General features: G+C 44.5%; 1 protein-coding gene across 1 annotated transcript in view; it reads left to right on the plus strand.

The window, feature by feature from the left end:
• Positions 1-14979: 14979 nt before the first annotated feature.
• FMNL3 (formin like 3) overlaps positions 14980-17495 on the plus strand; it is a 53271-nt gene continuing 50755 nt past the window's right edge. The window contains 2 exon segments of the mRNA XM_032876850.1: positions 14980-15276; positions 15278-15379. Coding sequence (XP_032732741.1) covers positions 15253-15276; positions 15278-15379 — 126 coding nt within the window. The 5' untranslated portion in view covers positions 14980-15252.

Here is a 17495-nt window from a genome sequence, read left to right on the forward strand (position 1 = left end):
GGGAAAGAGATTCGTATAACGCGTAAAAAAGGCCGATCTACCTTGAATCTAGCGGGCCTTAGGCTTCAGAGCACTTTTGAGTCTCTGCAAATCGTCCGTGAATGCGAGGAGCACATAGCAGTCCCAGTCCTACACCGGAAGCACCGACACCCTCTAGCCCAAGAGGTGGTCTTGGGGCCGCGTGCGGGGCTATAGGGCTTCCAGGGTCACCTTGCCTGCTTGGTGGAGAAGGCAACAGCTTCTTAGTCACTCCGGCCTATGGAGTGGGGTGGATGGGAGAGGCAACGAGGGCGGCAACCCGGCAGAGCTGCCCAGGCCGCGGGGGAAGAAACTAAACCAAGGGAGATCAAAGGGCTGAGCTCCCCAAGAGCTTGTAAAGGCAAGAAGCACCACGGTGCGAGAACTTCACGTAAGGAGGTGTGAAGCCGATTTAAAAAAAAAAAAAAATGTTCCTACACTATCAATGTTTTAAATTACTTTTTTACTATTTTATCTAGTATCTCTATAAAAATAGTACAAAATTGACATATGAAGGGGCAAAGAGTATGTAGACCCAAAAAATGTAGAAAAAGAGAGGTTATAGTGGTTGCCAGATAGTTAAAAATTTTTTTTTGGGTTTTGTTTCCTTTTTTTTTCTGAATTGTGTGATGTTTTTCGTTTTGTCAGCATCTTAAAATGGGCAATGCTTCTTTTTCTCATTATAAATAAATATTGACTATTATATAACTTCATATTCTATTTCTTTTTTTAAGATTTTATTTGTAAGAGAGCACAAGCAGGGGGAGCAGCAGGCAGAGCAGGCAGAGGGAGAAGCAGGCTCCCCGCTGAGCAGGAAGCCTGATGTGGGACTCAATTCCAGGACTCTGGAATCATCACCTGAGCCAAAGGCAGAAGCTTAACCAACAGAGCCACTCAAGCATCACTCATATTCTATTTCCTAAATACAGCCCCACAATTTCATATTTTTAGGCTGCACAGAATACAGATTTGCCCCTGCCTCTTATTTTATAGATGAGGAAACAGGCCTCTGACTGAAAAAGTTTTGGCAAAGTAAGGGAAGAAACGTAGATTAAGCATTGGATGAGTGGAGATGAGATCAGAATCTATCCTTCTAGAAGGATTAGAACAGTTATCCTTTCAGTAAAGAATACAAATGTGCAGGATATGATTCTTGGTACCCAAACTTGGGTATGCAATAAATATAATTTTACTTTCTACAGTACAACCTAATATTTACTCTGAATCTCATTCCATCAGAGTGGGTGAAAATATATTATTGTCTTCCTTTGGGTTTCTCTCCCCACCCCACCCTAATGTCTGCCACATTTCTTGGGCTAAAGTGCTTGGGAATGGGGCCTACCTGCTACCTGGTGGTCAGTCCACACAAGTTGCTGCAGAGGTTTTTACCTTTGTACTAGTGCAGCAGCTCTATTCCATGCCGTAGTTAAGGCACAAGAAAACTTTTGTCATGCTAGTGTTGAATTCTCTGCCTAGAAGAATTAAGTTGCTAAGGGATTGGTCTGTTCAGTATTGACCAATAGAGGTTACTCATCCACTGGTGACAGATTATTCATTCCCTTGCGGCTCAGGGTCTCTCATGAAGTTGCAGTCAGCTGTCAGCAGGGGCTGTAGTCATCCAAAGGCTTGAGTGAGGCTGGAAGAATTGCTTCCAAGGTAGCTCACTCCTATAGCTGACAATTAGGTCCTAGCTGTTAACCTGAAGGCTGAGTTCCTCTGCATATGGACTCCTCCTTAGGGCTGCCTGAAGGTCGTTATAGCAAGAGAAGTGGCTTCTTCTCTTCCGGAGTGAGAAATCCCAGTAATGAGAATTAGATGGAAACTCTCTTTAAAACTTAGCCTCGTAAATCACAGAGCAATCACTTCCTTATAATAACACCCTATTCCCAGGCTCTTGTCCTGGATCCTGTGCCCCAGAGGGCCTCAGTTTTGGAGGGCCTTCCCGTAAATATTCTAGGCGTCCCTTATGTGCCTGGGACCAGCCAGAGCCAGCAGTGCTATTAAGAGGAGCCCAGACCAGTCCCTGAAAGAGCCCTGGCCCCAGTTTCTCTCCTTCATGGCATTCTCTAATCCCATGTTGCCTGAGAAACTCTGGAACTCATGTCTATGGGGTCATCCCAAGGCCCTGAGACCAAGTCTCAATTTTAACAGGGCGTCCTGATGAGCCAACTGCTCTTTCTGGCCAGCACAGTATTCCTTTTGGGGAATCAGGTGAGACTGTCTCTGGGATGGTGCTGATAAGCCTATCTGTAGTCACATGGAAGATGAGGTCAGGCCTCTGGGCTATGAATAGTCCCAGCCCTTGGACTTGAGTCGTATATATGGATCCCTGCCTTGACCCTCTCTTTTCAGTGTTCTGACTGTGGAGCTACTGGTGGTCCATAGTGCCAGAGGACAGTAGAGAGGCAGCCGGCATCTTTTCTCTTGTACATCACTGCATACCATTGCCCCACTGTCTAATCCACCACTGGCACCCAGGGCAGTAACTCCATTCCCTCCAAAGGTCCTGGGACACATATCAGGCAGTCACCCGGGAGCAGCCCCACCTTCTCCTCCAATATCATTTTGAGGTGCTTTTGAGACTGTCACTTCACAGTACCAATAGGCCCTTTCCTCTTTTGTTTCAAAATAATGTGGTGATAAAATGCCCTTCCCGTGTCAGTCTTAAGTCATGCCATATGAGGCATGCAAAAATGGCCTCAGCCGTCTTGCTGCACCTGTGGATCTCCCCACATATATTCCCTGTTTTGGTGGTGTATGGAAGATAGGGATGCGGTCAACATTGAAAGAAATCAGTCTGGGAATGCTATGATTATAGAACACAAGAGAAGACATGGTTGGAATAGGTGTTGGTCTATGTTTCTGGCATAAAATTCTGAATGAAAATTTAACGTGACCATACAAAAAATTGTTGTTCAAAATTTCCTCATACTCTGGGTAAGACTTCCATTTGTGGTCATCATCAACAGAGCACAGTAATAATTTTTGAGAAAGTCAAGGGCAACATGATAAGTGATATGGTGTCATATAGCCAGCAGTAAATAAATAGTGTAGAAGAACTACAGAGACAAGAATATATTTATTGGTTCAATATAAAAAGTTTCCAAAGAGCCATGACATCGTATTTACAGTATTACTATATCTTCTCCTGGTAGGAGATATAACATTAGCCAGGAATGACATATTTGACAATAAAGAACATGAAGAACATGGTGGGGGGTAGGAAATAGGTGAAGGGGATTAACGGGTATAAGCCCGTATTCCCAATCATCAAGGTATACTGCCTGTCATTGTAAAATTGACATGTATTGTTAATATACTTTTGTGAAGTTATGTGTGCGTGTGTGTGTGTGTGTGTTAATTTAATAAAACCTTTGAAAGAAAATGACAGTTTTACCTGACTTGCAGCGCTAGGGATGTATAAGATGGTGGGGAGGAAGGTGGGAAGATAGCAATAGGTTCTACATTCCAGAAGGTGGGGAGGAGAATGTGACAGAGTTAAAGAGAGGGAAAGCAGCCTGAATTCCTCAGCCTAGGGCAAGGATGAAGAGGAGAACAGGAAAAGGAGGCAATCTGGGAATGACTTGAGGCCCTTGGTCTAAATTCAACCTTAGGGGAACCACTGTGGTTTCCCTGCAAGTAGAGATAAACATGGCTTCCCTGAAGTCATTTTTTCTGTATCTCACACCTCTCCTTGTCTACTTTTACAGCCTCGATACCTCCTTCTGATCTCAAATGCACCGACCTTGTTCTGCCCAGTGGTTATGAGAATAAGCAGCTCACAGGAATAAAGCACATTAAAATCCACACCATCACTTATAAGTGTGTGTGAGCATTTAATATTCTGTTTAAAATTCAGGAGGAGGTTTTTCATTTCCCAGATCTCATTTGCATATCCATTGACACCTGAAGGACAGGAATGAAGAAAACCGAGTTTTCTTTTTTCCAACCTCAGCATTATGGGCAATTATTACTGAAGACTGGCAGGAGAAAAGAAATACCGAAAAATATAGCTTGCAATATTTTTTAATATTGATTCAGCCCCTTCTAACTTTGGAAAGCAGTGATAATAAAAGAGTATTAGAAGAATGCTTTACTCTTTTCAAAGTAATTTTCAGTGTTTCATTTTGCATAATAGTAAGAAGATAATGTAGACATGATTAATCCCATTTTACAAATGAGGAAACTGGAACCCAGATTAAGTCAGTTTCCTTAAAGACCTATCACAGATGCTTCATTTTTGGAAGTAATTAGCTCTTTACTTATCACTATGGGCCTCCCGCCTGAGCTTCAGGTCAATTACTTGAGTATTTCCCACCCCTCCAATGTCCACATTTTTCTCTTCTCTTGCTGTTTCCAAGCCACAAATCCTCTTCCAGCCTCTCCATCTGCTTGTCTTGGTCCTCCTCCTGTCACGTAGCACAGATAGGAAAGGTACTACACGTGTATAACAATTGTTCACTGCATTAACTCCTGTGTTGCTATTCACAACTGATGATCAAATTTTTTCTTCATCCTTAAGGCACTGATATACTTTTTTTTCTTGGCCTTATTGTGATGGTGTTCGAGTAGGTCCTGATATTCTTTAAGACTCTTCCCTTCAAGAGGTGAAGTCTAATTCTCCTCCTCTTTGGTGTGGGCTGGATAGAAGGACTTGCTTCTAACAAATACAATAAAGTAGAAAAGATGATGGCCAGGAAGACTAAATCATGAAAAACATCGTGACATCCTCTCTGCTCTCAGATCACTCATGGCCAGCTGCCATGTCAGGAGGAGACTCAAGCAGCTTGGTGGGATGGCCCAGGTGGTGAGGAACTAAGGCCTTTTGCTGACAAGCTAGCAAGGAACGGAGGCATTGTGCTGACAGCCCTGGGAGGGAGGCTTCTTCAAAGCAGTCCAGACTGCTGAGAACTAGATCCCCGGGCAGGAGTTTTATTGCAAGCTTGTGAGAGAGGCTAAGCCAGAAGCACCCAGCTAAGCCTCTCCCAGATGCCTGACTCCCCAAAACTGTAAGATCATAAAGTTTTTTGTTTGGTTCAAGCCTCAAAGGTTTGGGTAGTTTTTTTCGGCAGAAATATATAACTAAGAGTCTTACTCCATCCTCCCCTGATTCCAGCTGACAATTTGACAAAATTTTGAGGGCCTCGGAGTTTGAGCACAGGAGGGTATTAACCATGAGCGCACAGGGGGAACTAGAGTCCATGGAAGAACGAGGCACACGACCCGATTCGTGTTTTAATACCATCATTCTAGCTGATTTGTGGCAAAGGGATTGTAAGAGGATGAGAGTGGCACCCAAGAAAGGAGGGTCAGGCTATCAAAACAGAACAAGGGACAGAGAATGAGGGCTTGGATGGGAGTCAACTAGTGAAGATGAAGACAGAGTGAAGCAAATTTATACTTTTCACTGTATGAAGAAGTTTTTGTTTCGTGTATGGGGAAGGAAAAACAACCTGGCTTCTGTCCAAAATCATTTTCTTTGAGGCCCCAATCCCTTCTAACTGCCAAAACCAAAAATCAAATGGGCTTTTTCTAATCCTTCTCCTTGAAACTACCACTCTCTTTGGCTTCGCTGCCACAGCACTACTTGGCTCTCCTTCTCCTTCGCTGCTTCCTTTCCATCCTTACGTCTGCTTCCTCCATATCTATCAGCAGCACATTCTCTCCTTTACTCGGGTTAAAACTTGGAGGTATTCTCAACTCTTCTCTCTCTCTCCTTTCTTCAGCAAATACGTGTCAAGTACCTAATATGCACGAGATTCCATGTTAAACACTAGAGATGTGCTTGTGCAAAGAGGTACAGCCCCTGCCTCCATGGAGTTTTCATGCTAGTGGGAAAGAGACGTCAAACCAAAACTCACGTAAGTGAATATATACAAGGAGTGTAGGGGCTTCTTTCCAGTCCAACTACCTCTGCTTTAATTTTTTTTCTTAGGTAAAATTGATACATAACAAATTGCATATATTTGAAGCTTCAAATTTTATGAGTTTTGACATGAAACCATCATCATTTTTTTAAAGATTTTTAATTTCTTTGAGAGAGAGAGCCAGAGAGCTCACAGAGGAAGAGGAAGAAGCAGACTCACCGGTGAGCAAAGAGCCCAATGTGGGGCTCAATTCCGGGACCCTGAGATCATGACCTGAACCAAAGACAGACACTTAACTGACCAAGTCACAGGTGCCCCGAAACCATCATCATAATCAAGATAATGGACATATCCAATATCCCCTCCCCAAACTCCTTCATGCTCCTTCATCATCTTTCCTGCCTTTATCCTCCCTTATCCCTAGGCAGCCACTGATCTGGTTTCTATCTTTGTAGATTAGTTTGAATTTTCTAGAATTTTATATGTGTATTCATACTGTATGGTCGAATGGTTTGGCCTCTTTTAATCAACATAATTATTTGAAATTCAACCATCATTATAGTATTGTAGTATCTATTCCAAGAACTAAGAACATTTGTGTACCAATCTTTGTATGCCCATGTGTTTCCTTTTCTCTGGGGTAAATATCTGAAAGTAGAATGACTGCATCACATAGTAAGTGTATGTTTAACTTTTTAAGAAATGTTAGCCTGTTTTCCAAAGTGGTCTTACCATTTTACTCTCCCACCAGTAGTATGTGAGAAGTCAGTTTTCTTCACATAATCACCAACACTCAGATCAGACTTTTTAACTTTAGGTGTATAGTGGTATCTTATTGTGGTCTTAATTTGCATTTCCCTAATGACGAATGATATTGAATATCTTTTCATGTGTTTATTTGTCATCCATATATCTTCTTTGGTGAGTGATCTGTTCAAATTTTTTGCCCATTTTTTAATTTTTAAAAATTTTTTAAAGATTTTATTTATTTATTTGACAGAGAAAGAGATGACAAGTAGGCAGAGAGGCAGGCAGAGAGAGGGGGGAAGCAGGCTCCCCACTGAGTAGAGAGCCCGATGTGGGGCTCAATCTCAGGACCCTGAGATCATGACCTGAGCTGAAGGCAGAGGCTTAACCCACTGAGCCACCCAGTGCCCCTTGCCCATTTTTTTAAATTGGGCTGTTTATTTTCTTGTTACTGATTTTTGAGACTTATTTATATATTCTAGATACAAGTCCTTTGTCAGATATGTGATTCGCAATATTTTCTCCTGGTTTGTGGCTTGTTTTTCCCTTAACAATGCCTTTCAGAGGTACCTAGCTGCCTCACTGAGTAGAGAATGCGACTTTCATCTCAGGGTTGTGAGTTCAAGCCCCATATTGCTCATGGAGCCTACTTAAAATCCGACAACAAAACAAAAGTAAATACCTTTCAAAGAGCATTGGTTTTTAATTTTAATGAAGCCCTATATGTCAATTTATTCTTTTACAGATTGTGTTTTGGAATCATAGCTAATAATTGCCTTATCCACATCACAGAAAAGGGTGAACTATAGCCTGAAGGAGCAGATTAAAGAGAACAAGAACAAAGATTAAACTGACCTCTAGGGTAGGCATTGGGCAAGGTGGGTGGGGAAGGAAGGAAAGACCCAGTTGCAGACTTTGAGTGGATTTCAGACTAGTAGAGTGCTGGATATGGTTAGTTCACATTCATCATATATTCCCATCTCCTGCTGGTATGCTTTCCTGCACTGCAGAGGCTGAAAAGCTAAGGATTATATTTCTCAGAAGGCCTCGCAGGCTGTCAGATGTATTTGGGTGAGATTTAGAAGGCAGAAGTGAAACAAAGGGCGTTGTATTGCAACTTTGGCTATTTCTCCCGGCAGACAAGTTCATGGAGATATGATATATTTGTACAGCAGTGATTCAGTGATGTCTCCTGCTTTGTAAATATTGGGAGGTGGTTGCATCAGAGAGTAGCAGCAGCAACGTCCTGATCATTGCTTCCAGATCTCTGGATCACACTTGTAGCCACTTGTTCTTAGACCCAGTCATCGGCGGAGACGTCCAGATACATCACGCTCCCTGACTGTGGCGGAGGGAGCAGCCTTCTTGGCAGAGTTTGGGCCTGCAGTGGGCTCCTCTAGAATTTCCAGTTGATTTTGTAAGCACTGTGTCCTAGTGTCCTCACAATACTTGGAGGGATTTTTGTCTCCTGCATTGAACCCTAAGTGATACAAGCAGACAGATTGTATCTGGGAAGAATGGTAAAGAATAAAGGGACTGCCGTTGTGTGGGAAGAATGTGGTAATATATGAAGGCATTCATCTGTTCAATGAGCATGTGACAGACATGAAGTGGGTGGTATTGTTAGATACTAGGAATATCTACCTGCCCTGAAGGAGCTTACACAATTTGATGATTTCATGGGATGATGATAGAAATACGTTGGGACACTATGCGATCATGGACATGTTCTCACTTAAACTTGGGAAGTCATGAAAGAAGTGACCTGTAAGCTTTATTTTAATGGATGAGAGGAATTAGCCAGAAAAGAGGGAGGGAAAGAGCATTCTATGTGTAAAAGGGTGAATTATTAAGAAAAACTTTTAAATGTGTTCACATCCCCCTTACCCACCCTCCACACCTTCCCAGGAAAGAGAAGGAGAAAGGAAGTGTGTGTTTCTCAAGACTTGAGAAGAGGAGGCTAGAGATAATGTAGGAAATTCCTCAATGGGAGGGTGCAGGTGGAAGCAGGAGTTTGAAAGTGTTTTGAGTAAGGAGATGAAAGTATTTGACCTTAGAGAGATTCTGGTTGTCCCTAAAGATTAAGGATATGACATCCTCAAGCTGGCGTCAACTTTTCAATCATCTTTATTCCCTCACCTCTCACAAGAGAATAAGAATGGCAGGGGATTCCAAGGTCGAGGTCACATTCAGCGCCAGGGTCATCACTTACTAGCATATGGCTTTGAACATATTATTTAACTTCATTTAGTCTGTTTATTTATCTATGTAATGAGGATAATGATAATATCCCCCTCCTACAGTGTTGTAAAGATAAAATCAGATAATGGATGTGAAAAAATATTGTAAATTATAAAGCACTGTAAAAATATTAGTCACTATTATATAATAGGTATAACTAAGTCTTCCTGATTCTGTCTCAAGTATATCTCTGTTATAGATTGAATTGTGTCCTTCCTAAATCCATATGTTGAAGCCTAACCCCCATGGTGACTGTATTTGGTGATAGGGCCTTTAAGGAGGCAATTAGGGTTGAAGGAGGTCATAAGGGTGGGGCCTAATGCAATAAGACATTATGCATTATTGCATTCCTACTAAGAAGAGATGCTACAACCCTCTTTCTCCAAGTCTGAACAGAGGTTGAGACCATATGAGCACATAGCAAGGAGGTGGCCATCCACAAGTCAGAAGAGAGGTCTAACCAGAAACCAATACCAATGGCACCTTAATCTTGGACTTCTAGCCTCCAGGACTGTGGGAAAATAAGTTTCTGTTGTTTAAGACAGCAAGTCTACAGTATTTTATTATGGCCACCCAAGCAGGCTAATTAATGTAATCTTTACCCATTGAGGAGGGTATGTGCTATGGTGAGTGCTGTGAAGTGTGTAAACCTGGCAATTCACAGACCTGTACCCTTGGAGCTAATAATACATTATATGTTAATAAAAATTTTTTAAAAAATGTAATCTTTACCTACAACTATTTCTCTTCATTCCCTGCCCTTATTTGGTTCAGGCCCTTCTCTTTTCCATATCATGTCTGTAGACCTTTCTGTATTCTCAATTCTTATAAAGGAACCTTTCCAACGGGCATATAGTGGAAAACCATCTAGGATACACAACTATCCACCGCATAGGACAAACTCCTCACCGGAGCACAAGTGTCCTCTTGAACTTGATTTGACATGCCTCTCCAGCTTTGTCTCCTGTCTTCCTGCTACACACACACATCCTATGCTTCAGCCTCACTGAAATCCTTACCATTGCTCAGACATCCATGCTCTTTCATAATTCATGAAATTTTGGCCTATAATTTTTCCTCCTTCCTGAAATGCCCCTTCCCGTCCTGATCACCACTCCTTCCGTCACATTCTCAACACACTGTCTCAGCTTTCCCTCTGGCACATCTATTTATCTTTCAGCCCTGGCTCAAGTGTCATCTGCTCTCTGAAGTCCTCCCTTTATAGGCCCACCCTCAGTTCTCTTGGGAACATTTGGCACACCCCTCTCTTTCAACACTTATCACATTGTTTTGTAAATATGTTGAGACTCTTTCCTAGGAGATTGTGAGCACTTGAAAGAAAGAAACCTAGCCATCATTGAATCTCCTGTCATACTTATGAAACAAAGGAGGTACTGGATACATATGTTTCAAATAAACAAACAAAAAAAATCCCACAGTCCAGACAAGACACAGACAGAAAATTAAACAACAGAGAGCGGGAGAGGAACCAAGAGTTATGTATCCGATATCCTCCATAGCACCCAACACAGTGTCTTGCATGTAGTAGACTCTCAGTAAATGTTGTTCTAAATAAAAAGTAAAAGTTGTAAATGAAAAGTTAAGAAAATAAGAGTCATTGTCATTTAAATCTGGGAGAAGTCCAGGATAGGACTTAAAAGCTGGTATCCACCACTGGTTCCGTCTGATGCCTTCAAACTCAGTCCATATTCCTTCTCCTCTCTACCTTGTCTCCCCTGCCTGTCAGCCCTTTTGAAGTCAGGGTGTCTCTTGTTCATCTTTGCATCCTGCATTCTTTCTCTACTTAGTATCTAGCCGACGCTTTGCACAAGACAGACATCCAGTAGATATTGGTTGCATTTTTGTTAAAACCCAAAGTGTATGCTGAGTCTGGGTGAGATTTGAAGAGGCTGCATAGAAGAAAGCAAGAAATCCAAAGCAGGGACCCAGCCGGGTTATATTCATTCTCTATTACTACTTTAACAAATTACCTCAAACTTAGTGGCCTAAAACAACACAGATTTACTATGTTGTAGTTCTAGAGGTTAGATGTCTGAGAATAGGTCTTCTAGGGGTAAAATTGAAGTATTAACAGGGCTGTGTTCCTTCCAGAGGCTCTAGGGAAGAATCTATTTCTTTGCCTTTCCCAGTTTCTAAAGGCTGCTGCATTCCTTGGCTTACGGCCCTGCATCCCTCCAACTTCTGCTTCTGTTGCCATGTCTCCTCTCATTCTGACCCTCTGCCTCTTTCTTAGAAGGGGCCTGGGGATTACACTGAGCGCACTCAGATAACCCGCAATAATCTTCCCATCTCAAGATCCTTAATTTAATCACATCTGCAAAATCCCTTTTGCCATGTAAAATAACATTCACAGGTTCTGGAGATTAGGGCATTTTGGGGAGCCATTATTATGCTTAGCACAGAGAGCTAAGCTGAAGACAGAAGAATGAACAACTGATTTTGGGGGTGGACATTTCCAGCCGAAGCAAAAGTTTCATTAAATATTAGAGCCAGGTAAGATAAGAAAAATGGATTTGAAGGGGCAATGAGGTAGAGAAGATATAGATCTTTGAATACCAGATTAAGTTTTGGCTTTATCCTTTTTTTTTTTTTTAACAAGATCAAGGGGTGATCTTATTGCACATTAAAATTTGATAACCATTGTAATGGATACAATTTTCAGGTTTCTGCTTTTTTGTTTGTTTGGTTGTTTGTCTTATTAACATATAATGTATTGTTTGCCCCAGGGGTACAGGTCTGTGAATCTTCAGGTTTACACATTTCACAGCACTCACCATAGCACATACCCTCCCCAATGTCCATAACCCAACCACCCTATCCCCCACCCACTTTGACCCCCCAGCAGCCCTCAGTTTGTTTCCTGAGATTAAGAGTCTCTTATGGTTTGTCTCCCTCCCAATCCCATCTTGTTTCATTTTTTCCCTCCTTACCCCCCATGACCCCCTACCCTGCCTCCCAAATTTCTCATATCAGAGAGATCATATGATAATTGTCTTTCCCTGATTGACATATTTCACTTAGCATAATACCCTCTAGTTCCATCCATGTCCTTGCAAATGGCAAGATTTCATTTTTTGATGGCTGAGTAATATTCATTTGTAGATATATATACCACATCTTTTTATCTACTCATCTGTTGATGGACATCTAGGTTCTTTCCATAGTTTGGCTATTGTGGACATTGCTGCTATAAACATTCGGGTGCACATGCCCCTTCGGATCACTACATTTGTATCTTTAGGGTAAGTACCAAGTAGTGCAATTGCTGGGTTGTAGGGTAGCTCTATTTTCAACTTTTTGAGGAACCTCCATACTGTTTTCCAGAGTGGCTGCACCAGCTTGCATTCCCACCAACAGTGTAGGAGGGTTCCCCTTTCTCTGCATCCTCTCCAACATCTGTTGTTTCCTGACTTATTAATTTTAGCCATTCTGACTGGTATGAAGTGGTATCTCATTGTGGTTTTGATTTGTATTTCCCTGATTTGGCTTTATCTTTTATAAAGTTAGAAACTTTGAAGTTGTGTGACCAAGAGTTAACAGTGAAAGCGGTATCTAGCAGACTCCAGAAGTCCCTAAAGTATATAAATTTGATGGTCAAGCAAAACCAAAAATAAAAGGCTGGGGACCAAAAGACTACACAAAGGTAAATACTCTGCTGTTTACCATCCTATTGAGTCTCTTCTTTCTGCTGGATGTTCTTTGAGCAACTGCTAAAGTGACTGATGAATTATTTCCTCTTTTGAATTCTCAGTTTTTTGTTTAGTACAAGTCTTCAGTATATTATAACTCTTATGCTTTAAGAAAGTCTATTATAGCAGTTGAGAAAGCATGTGTTTGGAGTGGAGAGGGAGGAAAAGATGGGATAAGATATGACTTGACTAATTTGTCCAGCTGTTTGGAAGGAGCTGAACTTCACAGGAGAGTTTCAGTGATCTGTCAAGACAGGAAAACTCCTCCACTTTTGGGTTGTAAGCAATAGAAACAATGCAAACTGGCTTGCGAAGGAGAATTTACCAGATTTAAATAGCACCCAATGATGATGATTTCCAAACTGATACTACCACCCTGGATCGCCAGATTCATTTATATCCAATTGCCACGTGACTACCTCTACTTGGATGTCCAGTCATCAAATCAAACTCATCACAGCCAACACCCTGTTTCTAATCTTCCCTTTCTGGCTTTCCCTCAACAAACCTACTCCTCTCTCCATTTTGGTTAGTGAAAACTCCACCTTCCCAGTTGCTCAGGTCAAATAAAACCTTTGAATGTGGAGGGTGAATAAAAGATAATTCCAAAGTGCCAAACAATTCTATTGGTTCCACTTTGACCATTTCTGGGGCTCTTGCTTGGTTCAGCGAGTAGAGCATGTGATTCTTGATCTCAGCGTTGTGAGTTCACACCCCAAAGTGGGCATGGAGCTTATGTAAATAAGTAAGTAAGTAAATAAATAAATAAATAAATAAGTTTAGAGATAACTATGTTTGTATCTATAGACAAAACGTGGCAAGAAAAAAAGTTAAGAAAAAAAAAAAGAATCTGAGCATTGCTCTCCACCTGTACAGCTACCCTGGTTCAAACCACCACCATCTTTCCACCTGTATTGTCTCACACTGGCCTCCTCGCTGTTCCTCTAACACATGACACATAGTATGGATTTGCCATCCTCTCTGTCTGGATCATTCTTCCCTCAGATATCCACCTGGCTTACTCCTTTACTTTCTTCAGATCTTTATCTAAATCCAAATGTGATCTTATTACCGAGGCCTTCTCTGACCATCTTATTGAAAATTTTAACCTCTCTTCCATCTCTGTCCCTTTTTAGTTTTATTTTTATTAACACTGATCATTAATGTCTGTACATTTTACTTGTTTGATTGTAAGTGTAAATTCCGAAAGGGCAAGGTATATGCCTTTTTTGTTTACAAATGTATCTTCAAAGCCGAAAACTATATCTGACATATAATAAGCTTTTCAGCAAAAATTTGTTGAATAAGTAAGGCAAAAGTCAAGGTGATAACTTCGGGTGTGGTTAGATTCAGGTTTTCAGCTTGTTGCTAGAACTCTGTCCCTGTCTCTAAGTTTTGCTTCCCCCAGCAGGCCTGAGGTGTGATGTGTGATGGCATGAGGGCTACCAGCAGCTCCAGATTTACATTCTAACAATCCAGCAGCCCTAATGGAAACAGAGTGTCTCTTTTCTGGTTTTGGGTCAAGTGCTGATCCCTAAAACATTCTCTGAGGGTAGGGAAAGAAAATACTGTGACTGGCAGGGCCTAGGTCATAGGGCCCCATGGAAAGGGGGTGAAGTTCAGCTCCATTTGGACTAAGAACAGAGGACTGGTGGTTCCCTAAGAGGAAATGGGGCGGTATTAGTTGAAGAAAAGGGATGGAAGCTAGGCTAGTAGAAGCAACAGATGCTCATCCCATGAGCAGACCTAGCCCAGAATAGAATTCTTCTTCTGCACGTCCATTTTCACAACCAGCCTGATCAACCTCTGAACTTTGGTTAGATTCTCTCCTCCTAAATGCCGTTTCACCTGTCTCTGTCACTTAAGGTCTTCCTCACCTCTCAGTGCCCAATTCAAATGAGTCTAAGTCTTAACAGATGTGGCCTCTCTTCCTCTCCTGAGCATCCTAGTTGTTTCTACTTCTCGTGTAGCTAGCTTTACTCACCGTGCCCTACATTTTACCTATTTGTATGTTTTACGAGCTCCTTGTGGAAAGGGCCGGGTCCATTTCCCGGATGTCCAAGCCAGCACCTCACACCTTCAGCATCCACGGTGATTCCATTCGCACTGGAGCCGCCAGGGCGCGCTAGGCGCCAGGCGCGAGGCCGCCGGGGGCGGGAGGCGCTGTGATTGGCAGGTACGGTCGTCAATCAGGAGCGGGGGGGGCGGGGCGGAGTTCTCGGGAGGCCTGTAGGCGGGAGGCGGACCCTGCATGAATGGGGCGCGCGGCGCGCGGGCTGCAGTCGGCGCTGGGGGGGAAGCCCGAGTCTCGGCCGGGAGTGGGTGGGAGGAAGCGAAGGGGTGGGGGGGGGAGGGAAGGGAAAGAGCGCGAGGGGGCGGGGAGGGGCAGCGCGGGAGCGGCGAGCCGAGAGCTGTGAGACGGCTGGCGTGAGCGAGAGCGGTGGCCGCCGGGTCGGGTCGCTTCGGTGCGGCTGTCCGCTGCGCTGCCTCCGCCCTCGCCGCGCGCCACCGCCTGCGGGACTCGGAGGAGCTCCCAGCGCCCCCGACGGGACAGAGGAGTGGGGACTAGGGGAGCCGACGCTGAGGGAGGAGCCGGGTCGGAGCGGCCGAGCCCAAGGCCCCCGGGCGTGGAGGTGGGGGGCTGAGGCCCCCGAGGGGGCCCCGCAGCGATGGGCAACCTGGAGAGTGCCGAGGGGGGGCCCGGGCGAGCCGCCTTCGGTCTCGCTGCTGCCGCCGCCCGGCAAGATGCCGATGCCTGAGCCCTGTGAACTGGAAGAGAGGTTCGCCTTGGTGCTGGTGAGAGCTGAGCCCAGTCCCTTCCCCCCTCCCATCATCCCTGAGTTCCCAGTGCCCGGGGTAAGACTATGCTCGGGTGCCCCTATCCGGCCCCCCTACTTTATGGGGGCTTCCAATAGACTCAGTGCCTTCTTGGCAACCTCTGAGCAGCCGCTGGCCGCCCGACAGCCCCGTCGGGGACTTCCCGACCGCGGCCTCAGCCGCCGGACACTTAGGAGGAGGGGTCCTCAGCCTGGGACCTCCCCAGGATCCACAGTTCTTCTTCCTCTCTCCCCCTTCTGCAGCCCTCGCACTTCTCCCCACTTCCCCGCCAGCCTTCCCGGGGCCCTAGAATTCTCATTTCTAAGCCTCTTGCTGGTGCCTGGGGATTCAGAAACTTGGGGCCGGCCCACTCCTCAGCCTAAGTCAGGGTTCTCTGGCTGGGGAGACCGCCTCTCACGTTAACATGGAGGCTTCCCAGGGAGTGGGTCCCACTTCCAGCCCAGACCAGATGTTTGGGGGAGAGGTGGAGGAATGGAGAGGGGGCTGGGAGCTCTCGAAGGGTGTGGAATAAAGAGTGATGCCATTCTACTTATTTTCAGAATGGCCTGCAGGCATCCTGCAAAGTTATAGTGGATTTGTCTAAAAGGCAGAACATGTGGATAAGCCATCTCACCAGTGTATTTTTCCAATTGAAACAATACACAAACCATCCCGCCTCCTTTTTTCCTCCCTCTTTATGTTAAGCCCTAGTGGCTGGTTTGTGTTCTTTGCCTCTGCTTCTTTTTACTTTCTGTCAGTTCCCAGAAGATCTGTAGAGATGAATTTTAAGCTAACTTTGGGATTCTCCTTTGGTGTGGGAGTTGGGCATTGGTATCAGTAGCCCTGTGGATAGGGAGGATCTGAGCTGGCATCACTGGGATGGAGCCAGGAAATATGTTGGAGGTAAAAATGAAGTTTTGGGAAAAGAAAGTGAACAAGGTGATGGAACATTTGCTGGCAGAGGTAAACCTTTGAGAAACTTGGGGAAATAGTTCCCCATTCCTCAAAGAACTCTCTAAAGGGACAGTGTTAATGCTGCTGTTATTGTTGGTATGGCCTGAAGGGCCCACTTTGCCTTTGCCCATGCAGAGGGAATAGTTGTGGACTTAGCAGGCTTATTGGATTTCATCTGCCTCGGAATAGGGAGATTAGATCTGTTGGCAACAGTGGGACTGTCTAGAGATCCTGGCCTCTCCGATGGTGGAGAGTCTGACATTAGCCCACTGGCACCACAGCCAGCTCAGAGCCATGCCGAGGGGAAGCGATGTTACTGGAACTTCTCTGCCCACCAGCTCTGCAGAGGGCCAAAGGGATCTGGGCCACACATCCTGTGGCCCTCTGCATTTCCCCTGGCCTCCTCAAGGGGATGGGTGAGTCAGTGATTACTAACGTGCGGTGGCCAACTCAGAGGCTGAGGAGAGAGTGGGATTTGGTGCCCTTGAGAACAAGAGCTCAACTGTTGGGGAAAAGAGTGGGAGGGAATCTGCACTCCAGTGGGGGTGTGGACCACCCCCCCCCCCCGCCCCAGTATGTTGTCACGAGGTAGTTACAGAGATTGGAGAGAAAGGGATGGTTTGAGGTGGACTGGGTGGGTGGCTGCCTTAGATAGGGGCTGCCAGGCTTTTGGTCGTGAGAGCTCAGAACCAGAGTTGGTCATGTCCTCGTTGGAGCTTGGTTGACAAGTGTTTAGTTAGTTGGCAAACCAATGGCTTAATATCCACAAAATGCATGTGGTGTCCTGATTACGAACCAGAGCACCCAGAGAGCACAGGTCAAGAGAGAGCCCGGACCACCCACTTGCAAGTTATACTTTCTGTATAAAGTTTTGATTTGTTTCCTCTTGGCCTTTGTTTTGGTCTTGTTTCTGTGTGTCTGAGCTGCTGCTGATTCCGGGTTGGAACAGGGCAGGCCAGGGCTAGTTAGCTGTCTTAGGGGAGGAGGGGATTTTTCCTCACTTTTCCAACATAGGGAAATCATGCTTTCTTGGGGATTTGAGTTCTTCTCTGGGGGCTCCTTCCTCTGCTTCTGAAACATGCCCTTTTTACTGTCCTCCTTTCTACTGTCCTACTATTGGGGACCAGTACTGGCTGTTGGA

This window comes from Lontra canadensis, unplaced genomic scaffold (assembly GCF_010015895.1).
Source record: "Lontra canadensis isolate GAN:19392208 unplaced genomic scaffold, GSC_riverotter_1.0 scaffold59, whole genome shotgun sequence".
Classification (NCBI taxonomy): domain Eukaryota; kingdom Metazoa; phylum Chordata; class Mammalia; order Carnivora; family Mustelidae; genus Lontra; species Lontra canadensis.